Source organism: Balaenoptera physalus, assembly GCF_965194825.1.
Source record: "Balaenoptera physalus genome assembly, chromosome: 19".
Lineage (NCBI taxonomy): Eukaryota > Metazoa > Chordata > Mammalia > Artiodactyla > Balaenopteridae > Balaenoptera > Balaenoptera physalus.
Genome location: NC_138900.1, coordinates 11,459,077 through 11,485,404, shown reverse-complemented (window position 1 = coordinate 11,485,404; position 26,328 = coordinate 11,459,077). Strand labels below are relative to the sequence as shown.

At 51.7% G+C, this 26,328-nt stretch overlaps 3 protein-coding genes across 4 annotated transcripts in view; 1 reads left to right on the top strand and 2 right to left on the bottom strand.

Annotated features, from left to right (window-relative positions):
* The window catches only part of LYPD3 (LY6/PLAUR domain containing 3), a 31,600-nt gene extending 30,196 nt beyond the window's left edge, over positions 1-1,404 (bottom strand). For both annotated transcript variants that reach the window (XM_082438808.1, XM_082438807.1), the window contains exons 1-2: positions 1,247-1,404; positions 528-659 (exon numbers count right to left, since the gene is read on the bottom strand). In XM_082438808.1, coding sequence (XP_082294934.1) covers positions 528-659; positions 1,247-1,334 — 220 coding nt within the window. In that variant the 5' untranslated portion in view covers positions 1,335-1,404. The remainder of the gene's footprint in view (positions 1-527; positions 660-1,246) is intronic.
* The window catches only part of SRRM5 (serine/arginine repetitive matrix 5), a gene marked incomplete at its 3' end in the record, with an annotated part of 172,816 nt that overhangs the window by 34,632 nt on the left and 111,856 nt on the right, over positions 1-26,328 (top strand).
* On the bottom strand, positions 6,399-25,971 carry PHLDB3 (pleckstrin homology like domain family B member 3). Its single transcript, XM_082438879.1, has 16 exons — positions 25,840-25,971; positions 25,006-25,370; positions 24,141-24,323; positions 23,779-23,916; positions 20,729-20,851; positions 20,317-20,478; positions 19,216-19,326; positions 18,971-19,054; positions 18,542-18,652; positions 12,746-12,845; positions 12,505-12,595; positions 12,333-12,420; positions 11,952-12,008; positions 8,537-8,756; positions 7,843-7,928; positions 6,399-6,830 (listed from the first exon to the last, which is right to left on the bottom strand). The coding sequence occupies exons 2-16, from the start codon at positions 25,237-25,239 to the stop codon at positions 6,696-6,698; spliced, it is 1,923 nt and encodes a 640-aa protein (XP_082295005.1). The 5' UTR covers positions 25,240-25,370; positions 25,840-25,971; the 3' UTR covers positions 6,399-6,695.

Here is a 26,328-nt window from a genome sequence, read left to right as displayed (position 1 = left end):
AGTCGGAACCGCAGAAAGCAGCATCAGAAGGAACTGAGACCGACAAAAAAGGCACAGGATCAGAGACGGATGGGGCCTCCTAGGAGCTGTGGCCGCAGACAGGGGCGGGTCAGAGGGGCGGAGCCTCAGCCTAGGGATTTTAGGAGAAGACCTCTAGAGGGATCTCCATCACCAAGGGCCCCATTGGATGGGGGAGGCTGGGGTGGAGAGGATTCTGGCAGGGACAGAAGTGGGTAGGGAGATCTCAGTGGTCCAGGGGAAATGGATAGGGTGTGCTCCTGAAGGAGACGAGGTCCCAGATCTGGGTTCTCCCAGTTCACCCCACCCATGCGCAACTCTCCGTCCTCATCCCTCTAAGCCCTAATGGCGTGGTTGTGTTGACGGGCCCACGCCAGGCTGAAAGGGAAGGATGGGGCTGCGTTCAAGGGTGTGTGGCCAAATTCAGAGGGAGGGGCGGGACTATAAGGAGGCGGGGCCCAGATGGAGGAGCGTAAAGGAGTACTCAAGGACTGGGAGGCCCCACTCACTAGTCTCCACCGCCCCCACGACCTCTGTGCAGACGTCCACGCCTGGCGCGCACTTCACCGTCTTAGTCTTCTGCGGAGAGCATCCGTCATCTGCTTTCTGCACGCAGCTGTAACACTCCAGGGCCTGCGCTCCTGGGGGTACAGAGGCAGGTAGAACTGAGCGATCCCTACTGAGGCCTCCTCCCCCAAAGGAGAAATAGTCCTTCCCACTCCCTCTGTCCCAGTGCAATCCTTCTGCACACTCTTTTCCAGGGCGGGATAAGGAAAACCTCGCCACAAATCTGAGGCCAGGAGATACATTTGTGTCCCTTTCCTTCAAACGCCCTATGCCTGCAGTGGGAGCATCTTTCCCACAGCCCTTTTTGCCCAAGGTGGGGGATCCCTGCCATAGACGGGGGGTGGGGGGACTCCTTCCTACAGTTCTCCACTCAGGATGGGAGAATTTTACCCACAGTCAAGTCAGCTCGGTGAGGGATCCCTTCCCACAGGCCCCCGTCTGCTTAGGATGGAAGAAATTTTCCCACAGTCCCCTCTGCCCAGGGTAGGGAAACTTCCCGCAGCCCACCCCCTCCCCCGACCGAGACTGATGATCTTTCTCACAACCCCTCTGCCCAGGATGGGAGATCCTTCCCACAAGCCCTCTCTGTATGGGGTAGGGGAACCCCCCTCCCTAGAGCTCCCACTCTATCCCCTCCGCCCCCTTCTGGCAGCAGACTCACCTTCTAGAAGCAGCAGCGGAGGCAGCAGCAGCAGCCAGCCCGTTGTCCAGATCGCTACCCGGGAGCCTGCTTTCCTGGCGGGGTCCATGGTTCCGTCCTGCTCTGTCGGCTTCCCCCCTAGTTGTGCCGCCTCCCAACCCGGGCCCTCTTACGTGAGCCCGGGTTGAGTAACCTCCCCCCAGGCAACCCTGGCCTTGCCCAACCGGGCCAAATCAGCCTCCGCTGTGGGGCGCGACACCCGCCCCTGGGTGCGTCACCCACCGCTGCCAAGGAGGGAAAGGGCGGGAGTCAAGGTTCCCCGGCAGTTTCCAGGAGAAAGTCTGTGTGTTTGTGGCGGTGGGGAGAGGATATAAGGCTCACAGAGAGGGTCTACTCAACACTCAGCACTCAGTAAATGTTGAATGAGTGCAGGCTTTGGGCCGGGTGATGCTGGAGACTAAACAGAACCAGTGCTGGTCCCCACAGAGCTCACAGTCTGATGGGGGAGACAGATATTACTCAAATAATCATACAAATTGTTATTTACAGCGAGGACAACGAAGGAAAAAGTGTAGGGAGCCACAAGGAGGTGTGGCATCTAAAAGTGGGGGCTGGTCAATGAAGCGTCCCTGAGGATGTAAATCATCCAGGTGCCTTACGATCTTAAAGACTTGGAGGTTTAGCCAGTGCAGCAGGTCGGGATGAGGGCAGAGCACATTGCAAAGCAGAGGGGTCAGCACGTGCAAAGACCTCGGCTGGAAGCAGCATGGACCCTTCGAACGCAGAGAGAAGAGCAGTGTACCTGGAGCTGGTGTACCTGGCGCTCAGAAAGTGAGGGGAGTGAGGGGAAAACTGAGGCAAAAGGGCCCATTCCAGGCCCTGAGGAGAGGTTTGAATTAATTCTGAGAAAGATGGAGAATGTTTCACGGGGTCTAAGTCAGCTCCGAGACACAATCAGATTTGCTTTTTAAACTATCGATCTGGCAAACGATGCAAAAACTTATCAAGAAATGAATTCACTAATCCCAGGGAATTATGCAGCAATGAAAACGGGCCAACTACTGGCCTGGGTGGCAACGTGAGTCTCAAAAACTTTATGTTGGGAGTTCCCTGACAGTCCAGTGGTTAGGACTTTGCCTTCCAATGCAGGGGGTTCGGGTTCAATCCCTGGTTGGGGAGCTAAGATCCCACATGCCTCGCGGCTAAAAAACAAACAAACAAAAAACCGAAACATAAGACAGAAGCAATATTGTAACAAATTCAATAAAGACTTTAAAAATGGTCCACATCAAAAAAAAATCTTAAGAAAAAAAACCAACTTTATGTTGAGCTCAAAAAGCCTTAAACAAATAAAAGATACCATGTGACTCCATTTCTATGAAGTTCTAGAACAGGCAAAGCTAATCAGTGGTGATAGAAATCAAACTAGGGGTTACTTTGGGGAGGGCATTGCCCCAAAGGAGTAATAGTAAGGAGCCCCTACTATCTTCATCTGGGTGGTAGTTACACATGTAACTACAAACATGCTAAGAATCAACGAGCTGTACGCTGTACATTTTACATTTATGCATTTCACTGAATGTACACTATTCTTACCAAAAGAAAAGGGCGGGGGAGGAGTGCCATTGTGGCCTCAGTAAAACAGGAAAAGAGTAGAAGGGGCAAGAGAAGGCCAGGAGACCAGGGAGGGAGCAGGGCAGTCTCCCAGGTAAGAGAACAACAGCCTCTGATGGCTGGGAGTTGGCTGGTGGCTCACAGCGATGTCTGGGCGCTCTGTTACACCCCTGCACCAACACATATGGGGCCACACTGTGACTGCGATGGAGTGAGACACAATCAGGACTACTGCCTTCTATGTCTGAACACAGGAACAAACAAGAACACTGTGCAAACCACAGAATGACTAAGCATCCACATATATAAGCTAATGTAAGTGACTGCTTGTATTGGGTTGGCCAAAAAGTTCGTTCGGGGATTTCTGTAAGAGGGGGCAAAAGCCCGAATGAACTTTTTGGCCAACCCAATATTATGTATGATTTATATTATATTATTATTTAAGCTACAGCCTTAACCTTGCTTTGTTTCCCCTGACTCATAGATAAGATTTACCTATGGCAGGAAAAATAGCGGCTGTGTTCATAAAGGTTTTATCTGTTCTCCGGACCCCATGGGGCACCCCCATTGCCAACAATGACTAGCACCTCAGTCACCTAGGTTGGGTTGCTTGTCATCATGCTGAAGCTCAGAGAGAGAAAGTGAGTGACTGTGAAGTCATTCAACACTTCCCCCTACTTCCCTGCCTCCCAGCCTTGGAATCCCAGCCTCACTTATGGTTTGCTGTGTGACCCCACTTAAGTGTCTTCACCTCTCTGAGCCACTGAGGTGTCTGTTTTATAATAAAGGAAGGAGAGTCTTTCATGGTGGAGTGAGGCAGTGGACAAAGTATTAAGTCTGGAGTCAGACAGACTGAAATTTTACTCCTGCCTCTGCCATCCTCTTGCTGTGTGACCTCAAGCAACTCCATCTCCCTCTCTGAACTTTAGCTTCCTCCTTTGCCAAACAGGTCTGAAACCCCCTGTCTCCAGAGGGATGGAGTGAGGCAGGGTAACAATTCTATTATTATTGTGCACTCAGGAGCAGGAGGCCCTGCAGGTCCCAGCCGTGTGGGAGAGTTTCAGGGAGGAACCCCAACTGGCCAGACCAGAAGATCTGGTGTCTTGGGAGTGGGACCCAGGGTGGAGAGTCTCCTCTTGCTCAGGCCTGCCCGAATCCCGGGTGCTGACACCAACCCCCCCGCCCCCCGCAACCTGGCCCAGGACCAGAGAGCAGAGGGAGGTTTAAATACCGGACCTCTACTTACACCTACTCTGTGACTCTCCCCAGCTCCCCTCCACAGGGGTCACTGCAAAGAGGTTTAAAATTGGTTCCCCAGAGAGATGAACAGAGGGGTCAGTGTGGAGGCACCAGGTCCCCAGCCCTGGGGTTCATGCCAGGGCCTCAGACAAGCCTGGGGCCATCTCCACTATGGGTTTCCTGTCCCCTGGGGAAGGGCAGGCTCTGAGCCCAGTGATGTTCCCAGCCTGCCTCAGACGCACTCCTTCTGGGATGTGCTGTCTGGGATGTGTCAGAGAAGGGGGGTGGGGTCAGGGCCAGGGCTGGCTACATAATTTGCGGGGCTCAATGCAAAATGAAAATATGGAGACCTGGTTCAAAAGGCAGGAAGGAGTGTCATGAAAGGTACTAAAGTAGAAATGCTCTTTTCCTTTCTTCCTGCATCTCTCTCGACCCCATACGGTGTCTAATGTCACGTTCCCTCAGGCACAGGGATACTGGTGGGGTGAGCACACACCCTTACAGGTGTCTAGAGACCCTGACCCACAACTAAAGCAAACTGGTTGCTGGGTTCCCCTTCCACCAGCCGCCCGCCACCGTGCCCCACCTGAGATGCCAGGAGGCACAAGTGCCTGGATTTCCCGTGAGCACTCAGGCCCCTGTCGGGGCTGGAGGATGGCAGAAGTCACAGGGCAGAGGCAGGGAGGGGAAGGCAGACAGAACCTATTCCGGGGAGGTGGGAGATGGCAGGTGTGGGACCTCATTTGAGCTGAGGCTCCAATCCCCCCAGCTCAAGCTCCACGCCCTTCGGACTTCACTTACAAAATACAAATTCAAATACAAAATTAAGAATTTCCAGATGGCAATCACAGATGATTAAAGCCAAGAGGGCTCTTCTGAACATGGGACTTGTCAACTGCATTAGTCACATGCCCGTGAAGCTGGCCCCAGTAAGGGGACACAGTTTGCAGAGGGGCTGAGGGATGAAATGATCCAAGAATCCAGATGTCTCACACCTGGGGGTAGAGGCCAAGGAACACCTCGGGTCCCCAAGGGCCTGGGGGTTGGAGTGTTTGCATTCCGGGGTTTCAGGAGCACATCTGGATCCTTAAGGAATCCTGGGATGGGACACCCAGGTCCTGAAGAGATGGGAACCAGAGGGACTGAATGCTTAGTTCCAGAGAGGTTTAAGGGAGGAAATGACCTGTACCACACAGTGACAGCCTAGAGTGGTCAGGGAGTGGTCCTGTAGTTGGGGAGCTCAGGGGACTGCGGAAGCCCACCAGGGATCAGGGAGAGCTTCCTGAAGGAGGGGACACCTTAGGTGAGATGTAAATGATGAAAAGTTCTATGCCTGTCGTTCACAATCACCCCATCCTCAGCGTCTTTCTTATCAATTTATTCCCTCAACACCTAGTTTCCCTACAGGCCATTTGCTGTGTGCCAAGGACTCAGTAGTGATAGAAATAGCCCAACCCCTGCCTCCTGGGGCTCCCGCCCAGCACGGGAAACACACCCATCAAACACACGGATGACCCAGAGTAGTCAAAGCCGTGATGGGGAAGGAGCAGGCAGAGTGATCAGGGCTGGGATGGGAAGCCCAGAGGGAGCATCTGACTCAGCCAGGAGAATCAGGCATCCTGGAGAAGGAAACATCTGAGCTATGACCCAAATGATGAGTAGGGTGGAGTGGGGAAAGGTGACTTAGCAAAGGGAACATTACATAAAGACCGACAGGTGAAAGGATAGCTTTTTTTTTTTTTTCACTTTCATGGGGTGAAATGTGCCGTCTGGTGCTGGGGACACAGCCATGACCAGGACAGCCCTGGCTCTGCCCTCATGGAGCTCCCAGTCCATCAGGACATAGATCCATCACCAGTGATGACCCACGATGTTCAGGAGTGGGACAGGAGGGCTCAAAGGGAGGTACTTGATCCAGCTGAGGGAGTCAGGAAGGGCTTCCTGAAGGAGGGGACATCCCAATTAAGACGCGAAGAATAAGGAGCTAGGTGGTTAAGGGAAGGGCAGAGGGAATAACATGTGTCACGGCCTGGAGGGCAGGAGCCTAGCAGTTCCTAGAAATTGCCAATAGCCCAGTCAGGTCCAAAAGGGTGGAAGCAGGCGGGCCCACAAACTGAAAAAACAAAATTGCCACAAGACTAAGGACGCATGCCTCCCCACACCCCCGCCCCTCCCAGCCATGACCTTGGGGTTGGAGGTCTCCATTCCTAAAGGGTAGAACAGCTAAAGGATGCATGGTCTCCGAGGTACCCGTAACTCAGATGTCTTGCCTAGGGGTCGAGGGGCCCCGTACGCCTGTGCTGGGAATCTCAGCAGTAACCACTGTTTTTCCTCCAAGTTTAATTCGGTATCACAGGAGCACCAATAAATAGTTCCTTCCCGCCCCCGCAACCTTCCTCCCACCCGGGGCAGAGCCTCAGGGGCTGGCTTCCCGTCCGGGGAAGACACCTGCAGCCCAGAACTGCGCAGCTCAGACCTGCCGAGCCGCCGAGCCCACAACATTCCCGGGAGAGTTCCAACGGGGCTGGCCCAGGATTTCCAGCAGTGGGCGTGGCTTCGAGGCAGCGCGTGCGGGGCAGAGCCTCGCTGGGACGTCCCCCTGAGAGGGTATGTTCACTCAGGGGGCGTGGTTCTCGTCCGCCGCTGTCACGATGACGTCCATCCAGATGCGCATGGCCTCTGGGTTTGGCGCCGCCATGTAGAAAAGGCGTTCGTAGGTTTTGACACAGAACGTTAGGCGAGGGTTCGGGCTCTGGAATAAGAAGCGGAGTGGAGATGGTTATGAGTCCACCCTAGTTGGAATCCCAGCCTTGCTATTTATAGGCTTTGTGGGGTTGGGCAAGTTATTTAGACTCCCTGAATGTTTCCCCATCTGACTTCCTAAATGATGCTACCTACTTCGTTGGGTTATGAGGATTAAATGAATTAACACAGGAAGGCGCTTAGAATTATGGCAGCAAGAGGAATTTAAAAAGAGGACGGACCCATGTCCCAATCCCCCAGCCTACCTTCTCCTATATTAGAAATAGACATTCAAATTTCCCCTCCCCCCAAAATCTAGGTCCCCCTGGTTTGTAACTGGGAAAAACCTAGTGTCTACAACCTATTTATTGAGTACCTACTTGCCAACCCTGAATTAGGTAAATCCTTTACGTCCATGATCTGTTTCTAACCTCAACTCTGAAGAAATGGGCTGAAGATTGCCCATTCTGAAGGTGAGAAAACTAAGGCTGGAGAACGGAAGTCACTTTCCTGATGTCCCACAGCTCGGATTCCAGCCTAAGCTCTAAAAAGCCACAGTTGCTCTCCAGAGCTTTCTAAACATTGTATCAGTTTCTGGCACTGCACTTTTATTTTTATAAAAGTTCCAATTCCTGCGTTCTCTGGGGAAAAATAAATATGATATGACACCATGGGGCCCATCACCATTTGGCAATGATGGGCAGATGCTAACGAGTGATCGTCTCCTTTAGATGCTCCCAGGCTGCCTCAGTCCTCACCCTGCCCAATTCAGACATTTATTCTCAACTTGGCATCTGCGTTTGCCAAATTTCTGCTCTAAAACTTTTGTTCCAAGAAAAATATCAGTGGGCTGACAGGCAGAGATTGAGCTCTTAATTTTTGGTCCGTGCAGTGAAATGATCTGTTGGTTTCCTGTGCTGGATAGAGTAGGGGCTGTGGGTGGCCTTTCCCAGGGATAAGATCAGGCTTGACAGCCGGGGCTCCAACCAGGAGGGCAGAGCAGCACCAAGCAGGGGCTTCACCTTGAAGGCACAGCGTAAGTGGTCGTAGTAGACTTCCTCAATGGCCTGGAAGTAGATGACGCCTTTGAGCTTGGTCTCTTCTTTGTCTGATGGAGGGAGGTGAGGGAGAAACAGAGCCAGTGAGAGGTGTGTATGGTGGGGGGAGCAGGGGAGTCACTGGGCCCAAGTCCCGAGACTGGGGTTGGGGTGAGGAACATGGTGACAGAGTCTGTAGGTCCCTAAAGTACTGTGGTTGGGAGGTGAGTGCATGTTGACGGGAGACTAGGTGGGAGACTGGTGTGGTGACTGGACAAGACCGGAGAATGAGGTCTGGGGAGCTGGAATCCTAGGTCCTCTAGTGCCTTGGCCCCTGAGAAGGGCAGGGACTCAAGGAGAGATTCAGCATCATTGATTCTCCTAGGGAGGAAGGAGGAGGGGCCTGGAACCCTAGATTTGGGGGCTGGGCACTGACAATGCTCCTCTAGGGTATCTTAGGAAAATGGGGTCTGGGGAGCCAGGGTGGTACAAAACTGTTACCCATGTTACTGAAGAGGGCTGGGTCACTAAAGGGGAAAGGGGCTGGGGATCCAGACTCGTGGGCCTAAGAGAGAAGGGGGCTGAGGGTGGGACCCCTAGGTTTCTGGGGTGAAAGTCTGTTGTGGTTTCTTCCAGGGTCCTGGGGGCCCGGGGCCCAAGGCAGCCAGGCTGGGCTTACCCGTGTAGTAGGCCAGGCGGCGGGCCTGGCGGTCAAAGCAGAACCACCGCTTCCTCCAGGTCTTGATGCGGCCTCCCATCTTCACCAGGGGCCCGCGGCAGCAGCCCCCGGACACCCGTATGTGCGGGCAGCCTTCCGGGTTGTGGCCCCAGCGTTCCAGGTGTTGCCGGAGATCCAAGACCCGAGGACCAGGAGGGCGGGATGGGGCTGTGGGCGGGGCCTGGGAAAGCAAGAGAAGGGGGCAGTGACTTCATGGTGGGGAGGGGGGCGGGTCCTGCAGCCTGGACGCCCGCCCCCAAGGGGAGCCGGTCAGAGTACCTCAAGTGTAAGGCCCGGCACAGCCTTTCATTAACAATGACGATCAAGATGATATTTCCAACAACTAAACTGATTAACTGACACTCTGCCCAGGGCTTTACCAGCATCCATTCCTTGACTCCCCACGGCCACCCTTGGGTCAGGGCTACTATGAGCCCCATTTTTCAGATGAACACACTGAAGCACAGAGAGAAAATAATCCACCCGAGGTCACACAGAGCTTCTAAGTGGCAGAGCTGGGTGGCAAACTCAGGTCTTCCTGACCCTAGCGCTTACCCTGAAACACCAGAGACGTGTTAGAGAAGTGATGGACCCCGGTGGGACCCTCATCTACCGTCTCTGTAAAACAGGGACCAGATAGTGAGTGATCAATAAATGAGAGCACCGTTTCCATTATTATTATTATTGTTGTTATTATTCTTGTTGTGATGAAATTAGTGATTATTACCTGTGCTAAAAAAAACACTTTATAGGTATAATCTCTGTGTCCTCTCAAACTCTCTTCAAGCGGTAAGTACATCATTGTCCCCATTTTACAGATGTGGAAACCAAGACTCCGAGAGGTGAAGTCACTAGGCCCAAGTCACACAGCCAGAGCTGACGAGCCAGGACTCCCCGGGCAGAGTGTCATCTCAGGAGGCCATAAAGGGGAGAAGAATGAAGGTGATCAAAGTGTCTACTGTTACAAGGCCCAGCCTGATCATACCTATTCTTCCCAAATGATCCCTGCAAAGAATGGTATGATCCCCGTGGTCAAACTGAGGCCTCAGACTTCAGCATGCAAGGGGACCCCCTAGGGATTTTGTTAAAATGCAGACTGGGATTCAGTCATTCCGGGGTGGGGGGTCTGGGGTGAGGGTGAGGTTCTGCACGTCTAACAAGCTCCCGGGGAACAGGGACGCCGAAGCTGCTGGGCCATGGACCACACTCTTGAGTATCAAGGGCTGAAAACACTGAAGCAAGGCCAAAGCAAGAAGGGATGAGAAACAGAGGTGAGACTCATTGGACGGAGACAGGGGAGAATGAGGAGGAGGGGAAATGGGGAGGAGCCGGGGAATGCACAGGAGGGGAAGGGGTGGTTAAAAGGGCACCCACTGGGTCATCTCACCAAATCCACACAGTAACACTACCGATCACCACGTATGGAAGGTCCCACTCTGTGGCCGGCACTGTGCCAAGTGATCACCTTGTTGCCTCTCCAAAACAACCCATTATTGCCCCCATTTGACAGACGAGGAAACTGAGGCTTCTGGAGAGGAAGTGACTCACCAAGGTCACCCAGGTAGGATGTGGTGGAGCCGGGTCCCAATCCAGGATAGCAGGGATGGGCTTGGGACTGTCAGCTCCCCCACTGCCCACCCGTGTCACCTCCGTGGAACGCCTGCCCCTCTCGGAGCCTCAGTTTCCCTACACTGAAACTCGGCGGTTATCACAGCACCCTCCACATGGGGCTGTTTCCTGGATAAGCTCGCTGCTGTCAGGCTCCCCGACCTGGTGATTCCACTTCCAGGTGCGAATCCCAGAGGCACACTTGCTCACGGGCACAAGAAGGCAGCTTGAGCTGTAAGGGGGCGGGGGTGGCGGGGGTGCCAATGCAGTCAACAGGGAACCGTTTAATAAATGATGATGGTACACAGCAGGAGTGCTTCATTTTTAATGAGGTAGAGCTTATGCGCGACAACCCAGAAGGCTCCACTGCCCTTCCCAATTTATTTTATTCCCGAACTCTTATCAGCACCTGACGTGCTACTTATTTTACTTATTGATGCTGCTTTTTGTCTCTCTCCCCTGCTAAACGCCAGCTTCTCCAAGGGCAGGGATTGTCACTTTGGTCACTGCTATATAACCCAGGGCCGACCACGCAGTAGGCCCTCCGTAAATACTGGGTTGAAATGAATAAGAAAAGGCCAAATGGTTGAGAGAACCAAAAGCAGGTTGGGAATGATGTGCTCGATTACAAGGAAAATAAATTCACCAAATATGGTTTGATCGGTGTATGTAGGAAAGTATTAAAAAAAAAGATTTGAACGCTTCTCCGCGATAGAAAACACCTGCACTTCTGCAGGTAAGGTGAGGGGAACTTCACTTTCCCAAATTCTGAAGTGTCTGTTATAACAAAAAGTATTCATGTTCTTAGTGTAGGTAGAAATAAAATTTTAATAAGGAGCTGTCAGCTAAATCCAGAGTGTGAGAAATTCTACAGGATAAGTGACTTTTCCCACAAATTAATGGCATTTTTTAAAGCAGGGAGGGAGGATTCTATCTCAGGGATTTAAAAGACGTTTTAACTAAATGCAGTGTGCGTGCTTTGTTTGGATCCAGATTCAAATAACCAACTATAAAAAGACATTTTGGAGACAATTAGGGAAATGCGAATACGGATCATGTATCAGAAAGTTGCAGAATTATTAATAATCTCATAAAAAAAAATAAAAATAAAAATAAAAAATAAAAAAATAATAATCTCATAAACTATGACAGTGGAATTTTTGTTATGTTAAAAAAAAACATCTATTGGAGATACATAGTGAGATATGGATGAAATGGTACAATATCTGGAATTTGCTTTAGAATATTCCACTGCAGAGTGGGAAGTAGGTGAGGATTCAGTATAACAAAGTTGGTAAGTAAAACAAGATTCAATATTGATGATCACTAGAGCCGCATGGTGGGTGGGTACAGGGAGGTTTATTAATCTAATCTACCTTTGAATATGCTTGCATATTTCTATAATCAGAAGTTTTTAAAAAGAATCAAATAAATAAAACAAAAAATTCAAATAATATTTAAAAGCCCCAGCACGTGGTTACCCTCATTCTGCAGCAACTGCTGACTCTCTGACACAGGCACCCACTTACAGAAGAGGGAATCCAGGCACAGAGAATGGAGCATGTCACCCGAGGACACGCCATGGATACAGACGGCTCTGATGGGAACAGGAACTAGGCCTTTCGAGTTCCCCTTCCACTTGCCAAGCCCAGGATACTTTCCTGTGCCGTTGGAGGAGGCGATAGGGTGAGATAAGACAGGGCAGAGGCCAGGGTGGCAAGACAGACCAGGGGAGTAGTGGTGGGGGAGGGTTAGGGGCGGGACTGACCATGATGGCAGGTACAGGGGGGTCTGAGGCACCTTCCGTGCTCCTTCTGGTCCCTTCCTGTGAGTGCAGAAAGAAAGCATCAACGAGAATGCTAACCAATAATAAGTGGGGGACACGTACTGGGTTCCTGGGTCCTGAGGGAGGAGGGGCCAGGGGCCTGGATCCTGGGTCTGAGGGGGGAGGGGCCGGGGGCCTGGGTCCTGGGACTGAGGGGGGAGGGGCCGGGGGTCTGGATCCTGGGGCTGAGTGGGGAGGGGCCGGGGGCCTGGATCCTGGGACTGAGGGACGAGGGGCCGGGGGTCTGGATCCTGGGGCTGAGGGAGGAGGGGCCGGGGGTCTGGATCCTGGGGCTGAGGGGGGAGCGAGGGGCTGCCGTCTCACCCTGGCCTGGAGCAGCCGCTCCCTCTCTGCCACAGCCTGCTGCAGGAGCTGTTCCATGCGGGCGATGTCCGGGTGGAGGGCCCCACAACTGGGAGCAGAGAACAGAGACGGGGCAGGTTACAGCAGCCCGGCCTCTTCCCCCCATCTCCCCACCTTCTCCCTGATGTCTCACATATTTCTGGGGCCGCAGTTCAGCAGCTGATAGAGGGGGTGTCTCCCGGAGTCTCCGGCTGCTGGCGGGAGGGCCGAGGCCTCCAGGGCTCCTGCGGGGAGAAGGGCTGGGGGGCTGGGACGCTCCCTTGTCTAAACCCCTCCACCTCTCCCCCAGCAGAGGCACCCAGGTTCCTCCATCCTGTGCTGCAGGAGGGTGGTTAATGGGGAAGAGCACACGCGGGGAAGGGGTACGTACTCACCAGTACAAAAGAAGGACAGAGGCCGAGGGGATCCCCTCTGGCTCACTCTCTCTCCCCTCTTCCGGGGCAGGCTTCCAGTCCTCTGGAGGCCAATGGAGCCCTGAAAACACACGAAGCCCACGCACACAGGAAAAGATGCTCAGCCTCCACCATGAAGCTGGAGAACCGCCAAGTAAAACCACCATCTCACTGGCACAGATCAAAAAGCCACTGTAAACGTGATGCTGAGTGAAAGCAGCCAGTCACAAAGGACCACACAGTGTAACATCCAGAATGGGCCGATCCAGGGAGACAGGAAGTGGGTTAGCAGTTTCCAGGGACTGGGAGGAGAGGGGAATTGAGGGGTGATGGCTAAAGGGTATGAGGTTTCTTTAGGGATAATGAATATGGTCTCAAATTGATTGTGGTGATGGTTGCACAACTCGGTGACTATACTAAAAACCCCTGAATTGTATGCTTTAAACGGGTGAATTGTAGCATAGGTGAACTATATATCTTGATAAAACTGTTAAAAAAAACCCCAAAAGCCCGCTGTGTTGGTGGGAGTGTGCGAAACCCAGGTGCGCTCCCACAATGCTGGGGGCCGTTTTATTGGAACAACCTTTATGGAGGCCAGTTTGGCTCTTTTTTTAAAGTCAATGAAAAAAAAGAAAAACAAACAAACAAAAACAGAAAAGAAAATCAAAATAACAAATGCATAGGTACTTTGAGCCCCAATTCCACTTCTAGGACTATATCTGTGGAGACACTCAGACATATGCAAAATGACCTGATTTCAAGGTTAATCCCCACAGATGCCTGGGGACCACCTAAGTGCCCATCAAAAGGAGGCAAGGATAAACCAGGAATCATCCACTTGGAGGAAAACTCCAAAGCGTATAAAAAGGCGGAGAATGCTGTTTATATCAGACAGAAAATAACATCCAAGATAAAAGCAAGTACGGAACAGTGCAAAGAGAATACCACCTACCCATAAAAAGAGGGGGAAAGTATATACATGACTGTTTAAATACAGAGTATCTCTGGGAAGACGGGAGACACTAATAACCCTGGCCACCCCTGGAGGTGAACCCTGTGGATGAAAACAATGGTGGGAAAGGTCTTTTCTCTGAATATCCTCCCATGACCTTTGGACTTGGAACAAAAGGAATATTCGTTTAAAAAAAAATAATAATAAACATGATAACCAAATGCAACCTGTGTTCCTAGATCAGAAAAAAGTTTTTTTTTCTTTTTTTGTTTTTTGCTTAAAAAAAAAAAAACACATTTGTGGGACAACTGGCAAAAATACGAATCACATCTGTGAACTTGAATAATATTGTCTCAATGGTAGCTTCCTGAATGTGATTGCTGTACTGTTGTTATGTACGAGAATGGCCTTGACCTTAGGTAATAAAAGTAGAAGTATTTAGGGGTAAAGGGGAATCATGCTTCAGAAAAGAAGAATAAACTGTGTGTGTGTATGTGGGTGGGTGTGTACAGAGAGAGAATAATAAAGCAAATGTCAAATGTGGTAAAATGTTAATCACAGAATCTGGGTGACGGGTATGCAGGAATTCTTTCTACTATTCCTGCAATTTCTGTAAGTCTTAAATTATTTCAAAATAAAAAAACTACCAAAAAATGAAAACAAAATTATTTGAGAGTAATAAAGACAGAAAACTGAAATCACTTCTTAAAGAAAAAAACAGCAAAAACTCTGCCTGGATAATAAAAATAAATAAGTTGCATAATTTGAACACCAGTAGGGGTACTCACTGCTCAAATATATGTAATCCACAAGTCATTAATAATACTAAAAGAAAAATTGAATTGGTCACCTTGGAGGACGCAGGAGAACCAACCCTTTATTCTGAAGACAGGAGAATGAACTGAAACCATCAAGCGTTTTCCCTGCATTTCTTACAAAAACCATATCCCTGGATAACCAAATAATTAATGAAGGCAAGTCCCTCTTTTTTTTTTTTTGGCTGCACCACCCGGCACGTGGGATCTCAGTTCCCCTCCAGTAGAAGCTCGGAGTCCTAACCACTGGACCTCCAGGGACCCCCTGGATGTGATTTTCTAGATTCGTATTATCTTAAAATGTTTTTTAGAATAGTGACCAATATTTATCAAGTGCCTAACAGTGTACTTGGCACTCGGCAGACCCATTTAAGCTTATAAAAGCCCTGGGAGTCGGGAAAGTTTCGCTCTGCTGCACAAAGAGGAAACCGAGTCCCAAGTTCCTGTGGTTCTTCACTCTTTCCTTCCTTCAACTGATATTCCCAGCACTCCCCAGCTGAGAGACCTTAGATTGTTGGCACTGAGGGAAAAGGTGGGTAAGAGAGACCCAAGCCTTGTCTCCATGGCGCTGACATTGTAGGAACTGAATGAGCCATTGTACAAATAAGTGTATCATCAGAAATTGCTGTGAGTAAAGAGTGTGTTATAAAAGGGTGATATAAAAAAGGATCACATAAAGCAGAAACTAACACACCATTGTAAAGCAATTATACTCCAATAAAGATGTTAAAAAAAAAAAAGGATCACCTTCCAACTGAAAGACCAGGAACAGCCTTCTGAACACTGAACCTAAGTCCCAAAAGATAAGAGCTGGCCAGGGGAAATTCCCTGGCAGTCCAGTGGTTAGGACTCCGGGCTTTCATTGCCAAGGGCCTGGGTTCGAACCCTGGTCAGGGAACTAAGATCCCACAAGCCCTGTGGCAGGGCCAAAAAAAAAAAGAGTTGGCCAGGGGAGACTGAGGGGAAGGGTGTTCCAGGTGGCAGGATCAGCAAGTGCAAAGGCCCTGAGGGAGGAACAAGTATGGAGTGCTGGTGGGTCAGTGCTCCTGCAGCTGAGCTGTCAGTACAGGGAGGGGGATGGTGAGAGGTGGGCAGGGGTCAGACCACACAGGGACTTGTGGGCCACGGTGAGGAGACTGGGGGAATCATGGAAGGCTTTTGGTGGGAAGAGCTGAAGTAGGAGGGATGAAGATCACTCTGGCTGTTGTTTGCAGAATAAATTATTGGGAGACAAAAACTAAAATAGAGAAAATCAGTGAGGAGATTGGTATAGGGTCACTAAAACCAGAGATGAGGGTGGAAGTGGGTGGAATAAGAATGATAATAATTATAATAATACCAATCAATATAACTCTAATCAGAGTAACAGGTGCCCACATTTACTGAGCACCTGTTATGTGCCAGGCATCACACTAAGAGTTTTAATACATTAACCAATGAATGCTGTTATTATTCCCATTTTGCAGCTAAGTAACTTGAGGCACAGAGCTGTATCTAAGGTCAGCCAGCTAGGAAGTGGCAGAACAGGTACTGGCACCCAAGCAGAGTCGGTACTCTTAGTCATCACATGATCCTGGCAAGAAGGTGTAGAATTTGAGAAGGATTTACTAGGACTTGGAGGGAGAGAGAGGAAGGGGCAAGGAGGAGTCATTTGTTAATCCCTGCATTCATTTACCCACTTGTTTACTGTTTATCTGGCTGAGTAAATAAACACTCCCTGGGCTCCTCGTGTATCCCTGGTTGCTCCCTCTGAGCTGGTGCTAACCAGTCGCCCACTTAGGTTCTGAAGGATCCCTGAGAAATCCTCGTCTCCCGCAAGGCACAGGCTGTGGAAACAGGCAGCCTGGCTTCAAACCTAGCTCTGCTGCTTAGCTGGGTGTGTGACTTTGGTAAATCACGGCTCTTCTCAGGGAGATTCCCCCTCTGTAAAGTGAGCAACGTCCCGCTGCCCTGCCACGGCTGATGCAAGGATTCAACGAGTGACCTCATGCAAAGCACACAAAAGAGTGCCCAGCACGGCCACCAGTGTCCAGGGGTCAGTGTCTGGCCCCCAGGTGACACCCAGGTGCAAGGTGGGTATGGGATCCATGCCAGTGGGTATAGGGCCCACCTGGCCTTTGAAGTTCCGTGTACACAGGAGCCAATGACTCAGGTAACACCTCTATAGGAATGGACCCAGCTTCCCACCAAGTATTTACAGATACGCGATTTACTTACAAGGGTCATATTTACCCTAAGTCACGTTGCCTGGCAACACAGCTGACAATCCACCTTTATCAAGCTTCCAGCTAGAAAGTTACAAAAGCTCTGCTAACCCTTTACCCAGATAATAATAGGACCTACTTCTGCAGGTTCTTCTGAGCAAAAAATAAAATTATATATACATAAAATTTCATGAATATGTAATACATATTATTGAATTGTATATCCATGAAACAATAATATATGATATATTAGTATACTATAATATAATATATATTAGGTTGAAGCACTTCAAACTGTCAGTATTTGACTGTTTCTCACCTCCAAATAATAGCAATTTCATGTGGCTCGAAGGCATAAGACGGCTTTGAGCAGGCCCTGGCCTACATTAAGCTCTTAAAATTAATATTAATATGAATATTGTCCATATTAATTAATAAGATAATGTTGCATATCATATTAGACAATATAAACAATTAAATATGATAACAGACAATATAATTAATTAGATAATAATTGATATTAATTTGTTATTATTATTGTGGGTACAAAGACACACATACGTGGATCTTCGTAACAGCATTGCTTAAACTGCAAAAAAACTCCAATCACTATCCTCAGAGGGAGGGCTGGCTCAGTGCCTCCACGTAGAACTGTGTGCCACACAGAAGCTCAGAGTGGTTCAGAGCATAGGCTCTGAAAACAGAGTGCCTGGGTTCGAATCCCAGCTCTGCCACATACTAGCTGGTTAAGAAACTTCCCCTTTCTGCCTCAGTTTCTTCATCTATAAAATGGAAAGAAGAACCCAACTTGTAGAGCTGTTGCAAAGACTAAATGAGTGAATCCACGTGAGGCATTTAAAACAGTGCCTGGCACGCTATGAAGACTCCACAAATGTTAACTGTCATTATGGTTGTTATTGTTTATATCATTATTACAGAGCCATTGAAAAGGAAGCGGCAGCTCTAAATGTATCAGTGGAAAACAATCTCCACGACAGAGTCTTAAGCTAGGAAATTAAAGCCAACTAGTAGCTAATAGACATGTTTCTGAAAAAAACATTTACATGATAGAACAAGAGCTCCCAATTTCTAAGCGCTGGTCCCCTATCCACACGACTGAAACAAAACTCTTTTCATTGACTATTCACCCCTACCTCACACGCAGCACTCTGCCACTGTCTACTCTATTTCATTTTAAAAGTTGGTAGCCGGACTTCCTTGGTGGTCCAGTGGGTGACACTCCACACTCCCAATGCTGGGGGCCCAGGTTCCATCCCTGGGTTCCATCCCTGGTCGGGGAACTAGATCCCTCATGCCGCAACTAAAAAAGATCCCACATTCTGCAACAAAGATCACGCGGGCCGCAACTAACACCCGGCGCAGCCAAAATAAATAAATAAATAAATATTAAAAAAAGAAAGTTGGTAGCAACATACTCAATAAATGTTTTAACCCATTAATAAGCTGGGATCCCTGGCTTTAAGAAGATCTGGAAGAAAGGATATTCAAGAAACAAGTAGCTGCCCTGCTTTTGGGGAGGGAGCCAGGGGCCAGTGAGGTGGGGAGAGGAGACCTTCTTATCATTATGCCCTGTTGGGTGGCTTTTAAAATTTACACCTGGGTAGGCACAGTCCCATTTCTCCAGGGGAGGGGTGGGGTGTTAGGCAGAAGAAAGAAAACGAATAATAAAGCTGGAGGCTGATAAAACATTAATACCACTTGATCAGCCTTCCCTTTCCCCGGGCCCACCGGAGAGAAAGCCACAGTTACCAGCGAGACCCAAGGTGACGAGGCATTGGGGGGGCACCTGGAGGGAGCCGTGAACGGAGAAGAGGCAGGAAGAGGTGGCGGCGGTAGCGTGGGCAGTGGGGTCCTGGAGAACCAGCAACTGGCGGTCTGTCTTCTGGGTGAACAGGAGCTGCAGGAGAACAGGTGGGGTGGCTGGCCGCTGGAAGGATGCTCTGGCCCATGCCTCCAGAGCCAGCCCATTTCTTGGATGGAAAAACAAAGGCTCAAGGTCCCAAGAGAGCTGAAATGTGGTCTCAGTGAGGGAGGACTACGGGCAGAGATGGCTGATTCCCTAAGGAGGAGGACCTGGAGTCTGGACCTCCTGGGTCCCAGGGGGAAAAGGGATTAGGGGTTGAGAATCGTGGATCCCAAGGGAGAAGGGGGCAGGGGGCCTGGACTTCCGGGTCTGAGGGAGGAGGGGGCTGACAGGCGCATGAAATCCCCATACCTTGGTGAGGGCCTGGCCTGGCTCAGAGAAGTCCCCGCCAGGGGTTCCCTGAAGGCAATTGAGCTTGAGCAGTCCGCTCCGTTCCTAGGGGACAGCAAGACATCAACGGCTGCCACACCTCAGGGTCAGAAAGGGCCATCCCAGCAGCTCTCCCTGATGCCAGGAGACCTCTGGGGTGCAGGGAGGCAATGGGATGCCCTAGGGGGAAGTGGGGAAAGTAGCACAGGTGCCCGGGGTGAACTTACCTGGGTCAGGGCCTGAAGGGCCTCCTCCTTCTTCTGGCTCAGCCCCCAGCTCTCAGCTGCCATCTGCTTCCCCAGTGACTTGAGCTGCTCCTCCAAGACCTGGATCCGGCGCTGCAGGGCACCCCCCAGGGCCCTGGTTACTCAGCTGCCCCAGGGTCCCCGGGCTGGTTCCCACAGAATCAGGTCCTCCTTGAGAGCTTGGGGTTTGCTCCACCCCATAACAGAGACCCTGGCATTTGGGTGCCTGGGAGGGGGTGGGGGACTTAGAGTTAACCTCCGTGGTGCCCTCCTCCCCTTTGGGGGGGTCCAGAAGAGACTTGAAGTGAGTTGGAGGGATGGAGGATCCAAAATCCAGAGACCGAGGAAGACAGAGACCCAGAGAAAGTCACTGTTGCCAAGAACAGAGAGAGAAAGAAAGGGAAAGACAGAGACAAACCAGAAGAGATACAGAAAAGAAGAACCAAGACAGACCCCAAAAGACAAGAGATGCAGAGACAAGACAGAAACAGAACAGAAACAGACAGAAGCCGTGAGACAGAAATGGGAAAAGAGACAGTGACAGGAAAAAGATGCAGAAATAGAGGCGGGGAAAGGAGACCCACATTAGAACTTTCTAATCCAAAACCCTGGGAACCTTTGTATTAAATACAGTCAAAATGTCGCTTTTTCCAGTGGGACTTGTCAGACCCTTGAATGTGAAGCCCCCAGAAAGGACTAGTGGAAGCATCATTTGGGATGAAGGCTTGAGAGGCAGGGAGCCCAGTGGCGAAGACCTAGTGGGTTCAGATCCCAGCTCTGTCCTTTATGAACGAAGCGACCTTGGAAAAGATTACTTGAGCACCTTGACCTTGAGTTTCTTCACTTATAAAATGGGAAAAAATATTAAGACGTGTCTCCCAGGATCGTTGTAAGGATTCAATGACTCAATACTCGTGAAACATTTCGGACCGTGCCCAGCACATGGTAGATGCTCAATAAATGTCAGCAACTGTCATTACTATTTTGAAGTACATGACACAGGGGAGACACGAGGACATAGAAGGGAGCAGAGGAGACAGGGGGCAACGGCGAGGGAGGCAGGGCTAGCCCAGCCCGACTCACCCTGTGCTGCAGCACGCTGGCCTGGAGTTCCTGGACCTTGGGGTCCAGTGCCCGGGCCCTGGGACTGTCCCAATCCTCCTCCTCTCGCTGGCTCTCTCGCTCCAGCTGCTGGAATTCCAGGTCCTCGTAGGCATGCTGGGCCACATCCAGCTGTTCCCTCATCTGTGGGGGAAACACAAAAAGGCTGGAGGCCTGGACCCCTAGGAACCAGGAGGGTAGTGGGCTGGGGCCAGGAATCCTGGGCAATGAGGGAGGAGGGGGCTGGGGATCTAGATTCCCGAGTCCTGGGGGTTAGGGGGCTGGGGATCCCGAGCTACTAGATGGGTGGGGAAGCAGAGGACTGAGGGCCTGGATGTCTGGGTCCTGAGTGGCCTGGACACCGGGTCCCTGAGTGGGTCCAGCGGACCCTCACCTCCTGCACTCCCTGCAGAAGCCGCTCACGCTGGTCTTCCGGCTGCAAGTCGAGCTGCCCCTGGGCCTCCCGGAGTCTCTGGCGAAGACCCTCCACGCGATCCCGCTCCTGGCTCAGGTGCCTCTGTGCCCAAATGAACAACCAGGCTCTTGGCCTCAGCCTGGGCACAGGGAGGGAAACAGAGGCCAGCCGGGGCCAGGCCAGCCAGACCTCAAATCCCTCCCTGTCTGGGGTGTTGGCTCCATGAGGGCAGGGACCCTGTCTGTCTAGTTCACACTTACGCAGGCCCACCCAGGGCAGGTGTCAAGTAAACAGCTGTTTAAGAAATGAATGAGGGGACAGATGAATGGAGAAAGAAGATGTGGTGTATATATACACAATGGAATATTACTCAGCCATTAAAAAAATGAAACAACACCATTTGCAGCAACACGATGGAACTAGAGATGATCATACTAAGTGAAGTAAGTCAGAAAGAGAAAGACAAATACCACATGATATCACTTATATGTGGAATCTAAAATATGACACAAATGAACTAATCTACGAAACAGAAGCAGACTCACGGACATAGAGAACAGACTTGTGGTTGCCAGGGTTGGAGATGGGGGAGGGGTAGATTGGGAGTTGGAGTTGGCAGATGCAAACTATTATATACAGAATCGATAAACAACAAGGTCCTACTATATAGCAATAAGAACTATATTCAGCATACTGTGATAAACCATAATGGAAAAGAATATGATAAAGAATATATATATATACGTATAACTGAATCATTTTGCTGTACAGCAGAAATTAACACAACATTGTAAATCAACTATATTTCAATTAAATAAGTTAAAAAAAATGAATGAGGGAATGAATGCAAAACATATCCAGGCTGGGTGATTGATACTGGGGACCCAGAAGGGGGTTCGACCTGGGCCCTGGGCTCCATCAAGGGACACAGCCAGTTACAGTCTGGGACAATCAGGGCAGTGAAACACAGAGACTATGGGAACCCAGAACGCGGGGAGCAATTTCTACTGGGGTAATCCTAGGCTTCCTGGATGTGAGGATTTTAAGGTGAGCCTCAAAAAAACAGGGAGTATTTGGGAATTCCCTGGTGGTTCAGTGGTTAGGGCCCCATGCTTCATTGCAGGGGGCATGGGTTCGACCCCTGGTCAGGGAACTAAAATCCCACATGCTGCGTGGCGTGGCCGGAAAAAAACAAAACAAAACAGGGAGTATTTAGACCGGTGGAGATAGAGGGGGCTGGAAGGGCATTTTGGATAGAGGGGAACAGCACGGAGCAAATGAATGGAAGTTGAAAAGTACAGGAAGTGTAGGGACAAACTCTGGTCAAGAAGGGAGAAGGTGGGGTAGAGGGAAGAGATGGGGAGCACAGGTGGGAGGTGACAGTGGAAAGGCAGGCAAGGTGCAGCTCACATTCGGTTTGGCCCACCAGGCTGAGGAGCCCTTATCCCGGGGCAGTGGGGAGCCATGGAAGGATTGAAAGGATCCAGGTGTGGAATCATCCCTCTGGGAGATGGCCTTGAGGGCTTGAGACCAGCTCCTTCTTGAGTCCTCCAAGCAAGAAGAGTGAGGTGAGGTCTGAGCAGTGCAGATGTAAAGGAGACAGACTAGAAAGAGAGGTTCAGGGAGCACAAAGAATAGGACACGGTGACTGACAGGCTTGGGGTGAGAGATAAGGAGGCACGCAGAGCGAGACTCAGGACTCTGACCTGGTGGCCAAAGGGACAGTGAGACAGGGACAGTGTGGAAAAGGGAGTTGCTGAGGTCAGCTTTGGATAAGGTGAATGAGAAGGGGCCAGACTCCTGAGTCTGAGGGAGGAGGGGCTGGGCGCCTGGACTCCTGGGTTGGAGGGAGGAGGGGCTGGGGTCTGGAATCCCAGCTCCTGGGGGGAGGAAGGAGCATCTAGGAACCAGTATCCTAGGAAGCGGGACACGTAGGTCTACATTTTGAGAGAGAAATCAGGGCTGGGAGAAATATAGGCTCTTTGAAGTAAATGAAGACTCAGGACCCAGCCCCAGGAAATTCCAATATTCCAATAAACGGCAAAGAGAGAGTTTGATAGAATTACAAAGTTACCATTTTCCAACCTATAGTGCCAACTGGTCCAAGCAATGACCACCAATGGATGTTAAAGCCTTTAGGTAAATAACTATTACGAAGGGATCAGAGTGACCTCACTGAGGTCTGGAGGACCAGAGACAATGTCCCCCTGACCCAGCACACAGGAAGCACTACAGCACATCTGAATCTGACCCAGCCTCTACATCTAACCAACCACCTGCTTCCAGGAAGAGAAATGAGATCAAGGACACCCCAGGCATGCAACCGGTCACACGCTGACCATGGAACAGAAGACCTGGTTTCTCCAACAAATAGTACAGTAGGCAGGGACCATTAGAGGTGAAACGACACACACAAGGCATTTCACCAACTACAATATACTGGCCTTTGGGGGACCGGATTCAAACAGCCAACTGTTAACTGTTTTTGAGACAATCTAGGACCTATGAAAACTGACTGGAAATGAGACGGTATTAAGAATTTACTAATTCTTCAGGTGTGATGATGATATAGGGATAATGTTTTTTAAAAGGAGCTCTTATCTATAAGAACTAAAGCATTTACAGGCAATATGATGTCTGGGATTGGCTTTCAAAACTAGGGACAGGGAAGCCAATTGGGGGATAGGAAACAGGAATGGAGCTGAAGCGGGGGAGCACGCCACCTGGCAGCCCGTCTGACTGCTCTGTTTTTGTTGGTTTGATGTCTTTCACAATATGACATTTAAAGAGCGAAGAGAGATGGGGCAAAGGAAGATGAACCAGTGAGTCAGGCCCCAAAGTCATGGCCAAGGAGGGAGGAGGGAAACAGGAAGAGGCATAGGCCCACTCCCCCCACCCTGCCCCCAGCCCAAGGATCCCCGTTTGGGGAATGGGGATAACCTCAGGGCCCAGGGCCCAGAAGCACCTCAAGGAATGTCTGTCCAACAAGGAAGAAAACTGAGGAGGAGGGCCCAGCAGGGCAAACAGACCTGTTCGTGCTGCTCTCGGCTGCCCTTTTCTGAGTCCACCTGCTGCCCCAGCAGCTCCCAGAGCTGCTCCTCCTCCCGCCAGACGGCCACTCGCTCCCCAGCCAGCTCACCCCGAAGCAGGGTCACCTCCACCTCCATCTGCGGAGAGAATACAAGGACTGGGACCCAGAGGCCTGGGTCTGAGTAGGAGGGGGCTGGGGGCTCGGGCGCCTGGGTCTGAACGAGGGACCTGTGAATCTGAACTCCTGGATTCGGAGAGAGGATGGAGCTGGGCTCCCGCAGTTGGAAAGGACGGGGAGTCTGGCCTTGCGGGGGTTCCCCAAGAGTTGGGGCCAGAATTCCCAAGAGGTCTGCAGCCTCACCTGGATCCTCAGTTCCTTCCTCTGACGCTGTAGCTCCTTCACTCGTTGCTCCATCAAAGCCACGCGAGTCAGTGCCTCCAACTGCTGGGCTTGAAGCCGCCGCGCCGCCCCTCGCACCCCTTCCCCAGCCTGAGAGGCTGCGGGTGGCGTGGCCGGGATCTGAACGGAAGGCGAAGCCTCCACCTGCGGTTGAAGAGGGCGTGGTCAATCGGGGAGGACTCGCCCCCTGCAGTCACTAAATAGGTCTGTCCTCCATCCCAAACATCCCCTCAGGGGGTCTGAGTCGGCGTTTAACTCTACCACCAAGTTCTTTTATTCAAGGAGGGGAAGGTGCAGGTCCGGGGACCGCTCGGCCCCGTGGGGTGGCCCAGGGGCTCGCAGTCCGGGGAGGGGGCACAGAGCCGACACAAGGATGGTGTTTCTTTTCCTTTATCCAGTTCCCATTCTCTTGGCGTCACTTCTTCGAAGGTCCTGCATCTCTTTCTCTCCCCCCGGGTCTCCTTGAGTCTTTCCCCCTTTTCTCTGGGCTTCATCTTCCTGACCCAGTATCTGTCTTCCGTCTCTGAATCGCTATTTCGCTTTCTCCCTCGGAGTATCTCCCTCTCTCAAGGTTTCTGTGTCTCTATTTCTGTTTCCCTGAGCATCTTTTTGTTTCTGAGTTTCTGTCTGTGTCTCTATCCCCATCTCTCTGAGTCTCTGTCTCTGGTCTTTCAGTGTCTCTAACTCTTTTGGGTCTTTGTCTCTCAGTCTCCCTGTCTCTGGGTCTCTATCTGGTCTTTCTATACCTGTCTCTCTGTGCCTCTGTCACCCGTTTGAGTCTGTCTCTCTGGGTCCCCCCTTGGCTCTCGCCCTCCGGGTGCCTCACCGCATCGCGGCTGCTCTCCGTGCTGCTGCCTTCTCCCACTTCTTCCTCTTCCTCCGCCTGCTGCTCAGCTCCGTGGCCGCTCGGAAGCTCTGCTGCGGCCTCGGGCACCTCCTGCTCGCGGGAGTCCTCGGGGAGCTCCCGGGGCTGGGCGGCCCCTTGAGATCGGACCTCCGCGTCGCACTCGGGGACCGCGGGCGGCAGGGTCCCCTCGTCCGGGCTGCTCCGTGTCCCCATGGCCTCTGCGGACTCCGGTCGGGTGGGCGGAGCCTAGAGTTCGGGAGGCGTGGCCCGGTAGCGTGGGGGCGGGGCCCAGGAGGGCTCAGAGCCCCGCCCGAAAGCTCTGGAGAGCGCTCCGGAGGCTGGGCCTAAGAGTTCAAAGGATGCGACTGAGCATTCCGGAGGCGCGGCCTGGAGTTTCTAGGGGCGGGGTTCGATGGCTCCTAGGGCGTCACTCCCCCGGAGGCTTGACCAGAATTTGAGTCCGGGGTCCTAGTCCGCCCCCTACCGGCCTCTCCCTGCTATCCAGGTGTCGAGCCTGGTACTCTCCCAGCAGCCCCGCACAATCCCTTGGACCACTTTAGAGGAACCCCAACACCTTCTCCTTCGCGGACTCAGGAGTCGGGTTCCGCCGCGTCCTCTCTGGAGCCCAGTAATCTCAGCTCTGACCCCACTGTGCAAGGGAGCGGCCCCCCTGCCGCCTCACCGAGGGATCCAGGAGTCGAGGCTCCTGGTCTCCCTCTCTGGACGAGCCAGGAGCCTTGAGCCCTCGGCTCCTCCCGGGGCTAGATTCCAGAACTCCAGCCCCCTCCCCCACCGAAGCCCCGGCCCCCTCACCAGCTCAGGCTTCGGCGCGCTCCCTTCTGCGCTCCGGCGCTGCAGTTTCTGCCCACTAGACAGGTGGCTGGGGAAGAGTGAGGAGAGAGAGGCTGCTCTGTCCCCCTTCCCAGCAGCCCGGAAGTGGAGGGGGGACAACAGGTCCAACAGCTCTCGAGGGAGGAGGGAGCGACCAGCTTGCCCCGCCCGCAGCCGCGGCATCCGGCCATCCCGGCCCCACCCTCGGAAAGCCCAGCATGACGACCCCCCAACTCTGTCTCCAGCGCCCCCATTCCTCCCCCCTGGAGGGCCAGGCGCCTTGGTCACCTATGTATAATGTCCAGACCCTGGGAATCCTGAAAGGAAGAGGGGAATGGAGATAGGGGCCTCTCCCCTCTAATGAGCCCTTTAGAAGGGCTCCGACCGGTTTGGGGAGCTGGGCAAGGGGAGGGGGGTGCCCTGAGCTGAGTCAGAGACCCGCCCAGAGACAGGGGGAAGTATGTTCCCCCC

Bases quoted from the DNA above. Each gene is read 5' to 3' on its own strand.
- PHLDB3 (XM_082438879.1), bottom strand. From the start codon at position 25,239: ATGGGGACACGGAGCAGCCCGGACGAGGGGACCCTGCCGCCCGCGGTC. The intron at 20,852-23,778 runs GTCTGTTTGCCC...ATTTGGGCACAG, and splicing joins GCCGAGAGCAGCACGAACAG to AGGCACCTGAGCCAGGAGCG. The intron at 18,653-18,970 runs GTATGGGGATTT...GTTCTCCTGCAG, and splicing joins CAGGCCAGGCCCTCACCAAG to CTCCTGTTCACCCAGAAGAC.